This window comes from Artibeus jamaicensis, unplaced genomic scaffold (assembly GCF_021234435.1).
Source record: "Artibeus jamaicensis isolate MK-2021 breed Jamaican fruit bat unplaced genomic scaffold, CSHL_Jam_final contig_60, whole genome shotgun sequence".
Classification (NCBI taxonomy): domain Eukaryota; kingdom Metazoa; phylum Chordata; class Mammalia; order Chiroptera; family Phyllostomidae; genus Artibeus; species Artibeus jamaicensis.
This window is the reverse complement of record NW_026521900.1, coordinates 11,028,346-11,037,675: the sequence shown is the minus strand read 5'-3', so window position 1 is coordinate 11,037,675 and position 9,330 is coordinate 11,028,346. Positions and strand designations below refer to the sequence as shown.

The 9,330-nt window shown below is 51.2% G+C and overlaps 1 protein-coding gene across 2 annotated transcripts; it reads left to right on the top strand.

Annotated features, from left to right (window-relative positions):
• The first annotated feature begins 2 nt into the window (after window positions 1-2).
• On the top strand, window positions 3-8,808 carry KCND1 (potassium voltage-gated channel subfamily D member 1). 2 transcript variants are annotated; one of them, XM_053670649.1, is made up of 7 exons: window positions 3-330; window positions 515-2,895; window positions 4,611-4,773; window positions 4,876-4,959; window positions 5,047-5,145; window positions 5,409-5,659; window positions 7,406-8,808. In XM_053670649.1, the coding sequence occupies exons 2-7, from the start codon at window positions 1,775-1,777 to the stop codon at window positions 7,635-7,637; spliced, it is 1,950 nt and encodes a 649-aa protein (XP_053526624.1). In that variant the 5' UTR covers window positions 3-330; window positions 515-1,774; the 3' UTR covers window positions 7,638-8,808. The 2 variants fall into 2 exon arrangements, with proteins under 2 accessions (XP_053526624.1, XP_037015382.2); XM_037159487.2 differs by having other exon boundaries at window positions 3-2,895.
• Window positions 8,809-9,330: the final 522 nt, after the last annotated feature.

The window sequence follows — 9,330 nt, the reverse complement described above, 5'->3', positions numbered from 1 at the left end:
GGGCAGGAAGAGGGGTGAGTCCAGGAAGGAGGTGGGAAGAACTGGCAAAGCTCCCCACCACCCCCATTTTCCAGATGACGCGACTGAGGCCCAACCAGCTTTGTAGGAGGCGGAGTCTCCCCAGGGTCCCTCTCAGGCAGTCCTAGGGGAAGGGGCTCTGGGAGCCAAGAGGCCCCTCCCTGCCTCTCCATCTTCCGGCAAAGCTCAGAGGGGCGGGGAGAGAGCCAGAGGAGGAGGAGAGATTGGGCAGCTCTGCAGAGGGGGGCAGGAGCTCCGGTGTTTGGTACCCCCAGCCCCTCCGCTGTTGCCGCTGCTGCAGTGGGGACACAGGTGAGGTTGGCCTTGTGGGGAGTGGGAGGGGGCCACGAACAGCGTTGTCCTTGCCCTTCCCTGGTCCATTCCCCACGCCCTTGCCTATCCTGGGACAGTACCCCGGGATCCTGGACCTTGTCCTTCCAAAACCTCCATTCAGGGACTCAGCCCCCTCCCCTGTCTGTGCTGCCTTCACTCCCAGGCCTGGCTGTGGCTGCTTCTCTTCTTCCTCCAACTGCTGCTGCTGCTGCTGCCCAGCGAACACCATCAGCCCCTCGGGGTGTGGTTTCCCAGACCAGCCCCCTGGAGTGGGATGCAGTCTTATCTCGGCCTCCCTCCTCAGCCTCCTGCAAGGCCCAGCGGCCCCGCTTCCTGGAGACACACCCAACTCCCTCTCAGCATCCCACTCCGATCTCTGACTCATTTTGGGGAGCACCCCCTCTTCCTCTTAGTCCTTTTCGATCCTCTGGGTGCTCTGGGTCTGTGTCTAACTTCCTTCAAATTGAGCTCCAGTCCCACAGGATTCCCCAAGCCCCTTTTCTGTCCCTGGAACTCTTATGAGGATAGACCAGGCTTTCTCAAACCCCTAGGTACCCCTCTCCTCCTGACACTTCTTAGCCTCTGAAAAAAATAACCTAGCCCCTTATCTGTCCTATCCAATACCCCACTCCTTTCTCCAGACCCACTAGCGACCCCGCCTCTCCTTCATTCCTCAGAACTACTTTAAAATGTAGACACCCACCAGGCTATTCTTGGCAGCTCTAGACACTCCCAAGACATCTCTCAGCCTCTTTACAACCTCTTGGCTCTGTGGGCATTTGTTAGATGCATCAACCCTTTTCCTAGGTCCAGGAAGGGACTCCAACCTCCTTATCTTTTCCCAGAGGTCTTCAGTGTGGACCACCTTCCTCACCTTTCTCATCCCCCCCCAAAACCCCTGTACAGACACTTTCAGCCTCTATAAATACCTCTACCCTTCTGGTCCCATTTCTACCCTTCTGGATGCCCCAATCCTCTCTCCAACTTTGCTAAGTAGTTCTAGTCCCTTCTTCCTTTCCCCAGAACTCCTGAGAATGTGGACAGCTCCCTAGTGTTTCTTGTCCCCACTAGATACCCACACACATCTGTCAGGCACATGTGGATCCATATCAGTTTCTCTAAATGCTCCCTCAGATCCTCTGTCCCCTCTAGACACCCCTTCTCTGCTCCTTTCCATGTCCCCCACCCCCTTCTCAGTCCCTGAAGACATCCCCCAGGTTCCTCCCAGACGCTCTAAATGCCCCCCAAGCTCCTGCCCCTGTCTCTAGTTCCTCCTTCAGGTTCCTCTTGGCATCTCTAGACATCCCCAGTTTCCTTGTGTGAGTGCCCCACGTCCCCTCCAAGCCCCCAGCATCCTGGAGACAGCCACATTCTCCTAAAGGCCACCACCCCAAGTCTCAGAGGGCCTGGGGTGAGCGGCAGGATGGCAGCAGGTGTGGCCACGTGGCTGCCTTTTGCGCGGGCTGCCGCAGTGGGCTGGCTGCCTCTGGCCCAGCAGCCGCTGCCCCCAGCACCAGGGGTGAAAGCATCTCGAGGAGATGAAGTTCTGGTGGTGAACGTGAGTGGAAGGCGCTTCGAGACCTGGAAGAACACACTGGACCGCTACCCAGACACCCTGCTGGGCAGTTCAGAGAAGGAATTCTTCTACAATGCTGATTCGGGCGAGTACTTCTTCGATCGCGACCCGGACATGTTCCGACACGTGCTGAACTTCTACCGCACTGGCCGTCTGCACTGCCCGCGGCAGGAGTGCATCCAGGCCTTCGATGACGAACTAGCCTTTTATGGCCTGGTACCTGAGCTTGTTGGCGACTGCTGCCTGGAAGAGTACCGGGACCGCAAGAAGGAGAATGCAGAGCGCCTGGCGGAGGATGAGGAAGCCGAGCAGGCCGCGGACGGGCCAGCATTGCGGGCCGGCAGCTCCCTTCGCCAGAGGCTTTGGCGGGCCTTCGAGAACCCACATACGAGCACTGCAGCCCTCGTCTTCTACTACGTGACCGGCTTTTTCATCGCTGTGTCAGTCATCGCCAACGTGGTCGAGACCATCCCGTGTCGCAGCCCCGCGCGTCGGCCTTCGAGGGAACAGCCCTGTGGGGAACGCTTCCCGGTGGCCTTTTTTTGCATGGACACGGCCTGTGTGCTCATATTCACGGGTGAATATCTCCTGCGGCTTTTTGCTGCCCCCAGCCGCTGCCGCTTCCTGCGGAGTGTAATGAGCCTCATCGATGTGGTGGCCATCCTGCCATACTACATCGGGCTCTTTGTGCCCAAGAACGAGGATGTCTCTGGCGCATTTGTCACCCTTCGTGTGTTCCGGGTGTTCCGCATCTTCAAGTTCTCCCGGCACTCGCAGGGCTTGCGAATTCTGGGCTACACACTCAAGAGCTGTGCCTCTGAGCTGGGCTTTCTCCTCTTTTCCCTTACCATGGCCATCATCATCTTTGCCACTGTCATGTTTTATGCTGAGAAGGGCACAAACAAGACCAACTTTACTAGCATCCCTGCGGCCTTCTGGTATACCATTGTCACCATGACCACACTTGGGTGAGTGCAGACCCTGTGTTAGGAACTGCCCTACCAGGCAATTACACTCACCGTTTTTGTAAAAGAAGGTTAGGTAAATGATCTCTCTCTATTTCAGCTTCCATTTTCTCATCTGTAAAAACTGAAGAACTTGGGTTAGTCTTCAAATTCCATCCACCTCTGACAATGCCTTGATTTTCCACATCAAGAGACTTGGGTTCAAGCATTGTCTTAGCTGTACTCTTCCTGTTGGTCTTGTGTTCTCTGGGCCTGTTTTCTCCTCTGTAAAATGAGGACTGGTGATCCCTTTTTAGGAGCTTCAGTGACAGTTCTGACAGTTGTGAAAGTTCTCTGGAAATGTCTCATGCAAGATAAATAGGTATTGCTTTTCTATCACCCCCTTTTCTATCTTGAGCACCCACAGCTCTCACCCACTAGAATCATCTGGTCTGTGGGGCACTACCTCTGTGGCTCCCCAGAGCAAGATAGTTTCGGCATGATTTTTTTGATTGCTAGTCCTGGAGATGAAATGGTTGGGATAAAAACATCAAATGGAACCACCAAACTCATGTTGCTCTTAAAGACACTATCTAGGGCAGAGACTGTGAGCCTTTTCTAATTTCCATCACTGAGATGAGGTATACAGTTGCTGCTCAGTATCTGTTGAGTGGATGAATTGGGCTTACTCGGATCCCTTAATAGAGGTACAGAAACATTAATTTGAGGTTTCTAAGGAGTAGAAATTAATTCTGGTTGGAAGTTCAGGATTAAATTGACAAATGAACACTGAGCCTTGAGAATGGATTGGAATGGGATCACTTGATGCCTTTTACCTATTCAGTCTTCACAATAACCTTTGGAGGCTGGGCAGCTGCTTGTGTCTTCTAGTTGAGAACACAGTCTGAAATGACACATTACAGAGCCAGAAATGGCCAAGTTGAAGAAACTTTTAAATAAGTCTAAAAAAAATAAAAACATGAACAAAATAAATATGGAAGAGCCATGGGGCTGAGTGGGCACAGTTTGAATGAAGGCCTAGAGGTGTAAGGCGGCAGAGGCTGCACTTTTGTGGAGGGGATCTGATTAGTCCTGCAGTTAGTATAAAAGTATACTGTGTGATCTCGAGCAAGTCAGTTATGGAACCTCCCTGACTTTAGTTTTTACCCCCTCTGTGAAACAAGGTGGCAAGATTGGCTCTGCTCCATCTCCGTGGGGGGAGGGGTGGTATGGAGAAAGGGAGGGGGCAATTTTAAGGCTCCCCCTTATTTTTTCATATGAGGACAGTTTCAAGGTTTCCTCTGGGGGAACAGGAAGGGGTCCTACCTAGAGAAGGTAAAACATGCAAACAAAACTAACGGAGCACTGCTGCCAGGACTCAGAGCCCCTCAGCTGGTTTGCGGTGGTGGAACTCACTCCTCAGAGGGCTATGTTCACTGCCTGTGATTTCTTCCTTCTCCCCTATGCTAGGTATTAATAGATTTTCAGCTGGGTCAGAGGCCCAGTGCACAGCTTGGATGGGGACAGCAGATAGTAGGGGCTGAGGGCCCATTTCTCATTTGACCCCCACTGGTGGTCCAAAAGGTCATCCCTCACATTTTGTAGAGCGAGAAACAGGCTCAGAGAATTCAAGTGCCTGGCCATGGTCTTGGAGTGAGTTGGGTTGGATGGGATGAAGTGGGGGACTGAGGAGTGGGTAGACACTTTTCTTGACCTTGGCTCACCTCCTCTGGCCCCAGATATGGAGACATGGTGCCCAGCACCATTGCTGGCAAGATTTTTGGATCCATCTGCTCACTCAGTGGTGTCTTGGTCATTGCCCTGCCTGTGCCAGTCATTGTTTCCAACTTCAGCCGCATCTACCATCAGAACCAGCGTGCTGACAAGCGCCGAGCACAGCAGGTAGCTGTGCCTTCCATCTGAGTATCTCCTATTCCCCCTGACCCCAAGCCAGTCAGTCACTTGTTGTGTTTACCCACCTGACTCCTTCTCTCCTCTCTGTAGAAGGTGCGTTCAGCAAGGATCCGGTTGGCAAAGAGTGGTACCACCAACGCCTTCCTGCAGTACAAGCAGAACGGGGGCCTTGAGGTGGGTAGGTCCCAGACTGAGGTTGGGTGTGAGCGGTGATGGGAGGAGGAAGGTGCTGACCTCATTTCTCTGCTCCATCCCCTCCAGGACAGTGGCAGTGGGGAAGAACAGGCAGTGTGTGTCAGGAACCGTTCTGCTTTTGAACAACAACATCACCACTTGCTGCACTGTCTAGAGAAGACAACGGTGAGGCCTAAAGAGAAGTGGCATAGCAGAATGAAGGGGATCTCTCTGCCACCAAGCCAGCTCTCCCCCTGGGATTGGAGGCTCACTAGTAATTATAGAAACCATGCAGGGATTACTGGAAGAGGCCTAATAGAGCTGAGCCTTGAAGGATGGACAAGGAAAGGGAAAAGAGAGTGACTTGCAGAAAGGAAGGCCGAAGCAAAGGCCTGGCAGTGGGGACAACCCTATGGTGACTTGTGACCGTGCCTCCCTTCTCCCCACAGTGCCATGAGTTCACAGACGAGTTAACCTTCAATGAAGCCCTGGGTGCTGTCTCACTGGGTGGCCGCACCAGCCGCAGCACCTCTGTGTCCTCCCAGCCTGTAGGTCCTGGAAGCCTGCTATCCTCTTGCTGCCCCCGCAGGGCCAAGCGCCGTGCCATTCGCCTTGCCAACTCCACTGCCTCGGTAAGCCGTGGCAGCATGCAGGAGTTGGACACTCTGGCAGGGCTGCGGAGGAGTCCTGCCTCTCAGAGGTAAGTAACCCCTACCAGTTGGCCACACCTGAAGAAGCTCAGAGCTTGGACCAGAGGGTCTGAGATTTCATGACCCCAGGCCTAGCAAGTCAAGCTCAAACCTAAACTCCTCCATGCTGGAATCTTGGGCTTATCTTGTCTGGAACTTTTTGTTCTTTCAACAACCATTTATTGAGCACCTACAATATGCTAGGCACAGTTTTAGCTACTTTGGAGTTCACTTTAGGAGTTTAGGAGTTTACTTTAGGCAGTGAATAGAACAGGCAGAAATCCCTAACCTTCTGGAATTTATAAGCTAGTGGCATATGATTTGTTTGTTAATAAACAAACAAACACACAGATGATGTAAGTGCCAAGGAGAAAAATAAATGAGGGATGGGGATAGAGAGTGTAGAATAGGGTGTGATGTAGTTTTAACTATGTGGTCAGGGAAGATTTTGCTAAGGTGACATCTGAGCCAAGACCTGCAAGGTGTGAGGGAGTGAGCCATGTAGGTATCTAAAGGAAGAGATTTCCAGGCAGAGTAAACAGCCTTTTCAAAGAACCTGAGGCAGAGATGGGTCTATGCATCTCTAACAAGAGACACTGCCAGGAACTACAGTGAGTAGAGTGGTGTAAGTGAGGAGGAGAGTGGCAGGAGGTAAAATCAAAAAAGGAGCAAGGACCAGATTATGTAGCTCCTACTGTAGACTGCTACAAGAACTTAGGGATTGTAAGAAGCAATCATAACAGGTAATTCTTGTGTGTGTGCGTGCATGAGTGCTCATTATGTTTCAGGTACTGTTCTGAGCACTTTGTATCATTTATTATCTCATTTAATCTCCACATGAGAAATACAGCAGGTCCTTCAACAACATCATTTTGTTCAATGTTGTTTTAGGTTTTTGTTTTTGTCCTTTTAAACTAAAGTTTACATTCAATATTATTTTGTAGTAGTTTCAGGTGTACAGCATAGTGGTTAGACAATCATATACTTTACAAAGTGTTGCCCTGATATTTCCAGTACATGCCTGTCACCACACATAGTTATTACAATGTTATTGAGTATATTTCCTGTGGTGTACTTTACATCCCCATGACTGTTGCGTAACTACCAATCTGTACTTCTCAATCCCTTTACCTCTTTACCCAGAGTCCTTCCCCTCTGGTAACCAACAGTCTGGTCTCTGTATCTATGAGTCTGTTTCTGTCTTGTCTGTTCATTTACATTGTTCTTTAGATTCCACATATAAGTGAAAGTCATATGGTATTTGTTTTTCTCTGACTGATTTATTTCACTTAGCATAACACCCTCTAGGTCCATCTATGCTGTCACAAATGGTAAGAATTTTTTTTTACAGCTGAGTAATATTCCCAATGTCATTTTGTTATAACATTGATGAGGTACATAGGAACTTAACCCTTGTTTTTATCAATTAGCCTGTGGTAAAATTTGTTTTGTTGTACATCATTTCACTTAAAGTCACAGAACCTATTGACAATGTTAAGTGAGGACTTAATTGGTTGTTACGCCCATGCTTCCGATGAAAGAAAAGAGAGGTTTTGAGTGGTAAAAGTGGGATCAGGATTCAAACCCAGGGCTGCCTGACTAGAGCCCTCGCTCTGTACCACCATAATTGGGGGTACAGGGGAACCATTTACCACAGTGTCAGGGATCCAGTAGCTGTTCAAGAAATGTCATGATTGCTGTGGCCAGTATTAAGATGACTTTTTAAGACTCTTCCATCTTCCCACCCTTATCCACAGCCGCTCAAGCCTCAATGCCAAGCCCCATGACAGCCTTGACCTGAACTGCGACAGCCGGGACTTCGTGGCTGCCATCATCAGTATCCCTACCCCTCCTGCCAACACCCCAGATGAGAGCCAGCCTTCTTCTCCTGGTGGCGGTGGTGGTGGCGGGGCCAGCAGCAACCTTAGGAACTCCAGCCTGGGTACCCCTTGCTTCCTCCCTGAGACTGTCAGCATCTCTTCCTTGTGAGGGGTGGGCCTGCCCATCCAGAGGGCCCACTTGATTTCTGGGGACTCCTTTCCAAAGCCATATTTGGGGAGACAAACAGGGCAGGCTTGGGGGACCCTTCTTCCCGCAACTGAGAACTATGCAATGGAGTTTCATGGAATGGCCCACTTTGTGGGGATGTAGTCAGGGAATGGGACACTCCCCACACCCATTTTCCTGGTGGGAGCTGAATCGTTGGGCTTCCTCAGGCCCTGGCCTCTTCGCCGCAGCACACTGGGACCAGACTCTCTCCCTGAGTTGGCCTCCTGCATGCTCCTCCCCTTGGGCCCTCAGGCTCCCGGGCTCCCACCTGACCTCTGAGCTCTGGCCTGAGAAGAAGAGGTGAGATTTCCTTTTCTCTCTATCCGGACTGTGGAGGTTTGGGGGTTCAGGGATGAGAACCATCACCTCTGCTCTGGCCCCTCAGAGAGATCCCCACCCTTCACTGGGCCCAATAACACCTAAATTCCAAGCTTGGAATGCTACCACAGGCTTCAAGGGCTGTGGCCTCAGCAGTGACCTTCCACCCCCAGGCTGTGGCTCAAAAGTGAAGCTGCCTCTCCCAACACACACACAGATAGCACAAACATTACCCCTCTTCCCTAGCTGCTGGGAATGGGTCCTTGCAACCCCACCCTCTGCTGGGCCCCCAGCAAACTCTAGCAATAGCAGCTGCTGCCATGACATTATGCAAAGCCTCTGCCCAGTTTGCTGCAGCATTTACATCTGCCCTAATCACAGGGGCCACCTCTAATACTCCTCCTCTTTCCTCTGGTTTGTTTCCTTCCTGGGTTGGGCTGGAGTCTGGACTGGCTGAGATAAGCACCTGGCAACCAGCAAGGGCTGGGCTGGGTTTGGAGATCAGGAGCTGATTCTGTGTTCTTGGGCAGGAGTCCAGAAGCCTCAGGGGCTGAGGCTTGGGTTGTTATTGAACTCTGGGAGTTGTAGGAGGCAGGGAGAATTTCTTTATCTTCTCCTCCCCCACAACATCTTTTCACATATTCCTCTCTCTTCTTCTTGGGTCACCTTCTGGAACTCTGTTTTTGCACTCAGGCTGATATCTGGCATCATCTCAGGTTCCCTGTCCCCAGCACTGTCCCTGTGGAACTGGTGGCTGACAAAGATGTGGTTTCCATCAGTCAATAAAACCTGAGAGGAGAGATGAGGATGATCACCTCCTGGCTCCGTGGATTTGGGGGCTGGGTTGGGCTGGGGAGTTGAAAGAAGTACTCTGATTTCCATTCCTGTCAACTAGTAGAAGAGCTGGTGTGGGTAAAGGTATGGGAGGTAAATGGTTGGTGACATGTTCTGGAACATGTGGATCTAGGAGAAATTTAAAAAAGGGGGTGGTTGAAGAGTTCACTCTCCAGCCAGTGTGAACACAGCAGGCTAGGAGGTCTTGAGACATGCCCCCCTTGGACATCACCTGCTCCAGCTCCCCAACTCACATATGGGAAAACTGAGACCCAGAGCAGCACATGCTTGGTTAGGGGGAGACTTAAACCCAGGTTTCCTGACAGCAAATGGCTCTCAACTGAACCCTGATGAAAAACATCTTCCAATGTGGCAAAACCACTTTCCTTGTGGATGTTCCCTACATTTTCTCTTCTGGTCTCCTAGGCAGTGTGTGACTAAGCTCTGTGGAGCACTGAAATGACAGACCTTGGATTCTTGT

Coding starts and splice junctions, on each gene's coding strand:
- KCND1 (XM_053670649.1), top strand. CDS start 1,775: ATGGCAGCAGGTGTGGCCACGTGGCTGCCTTTTGCGCGGGCTGCCGCA. Junction 5,146..5,408: donor ACTGTCTAGAGAAGACAACG/GTGAGGCCTAAA, acceptor TTCTCCCCACAG/TGCCATGAGTTCACAGACGA. Junction 5,660..7,405: donor AGGAGTCCTGCCTCTCAGAG/GTAAGTAACCCC, acceptor CCTTATCCACAG/CCGCTCAAGCCTCAATGCCA.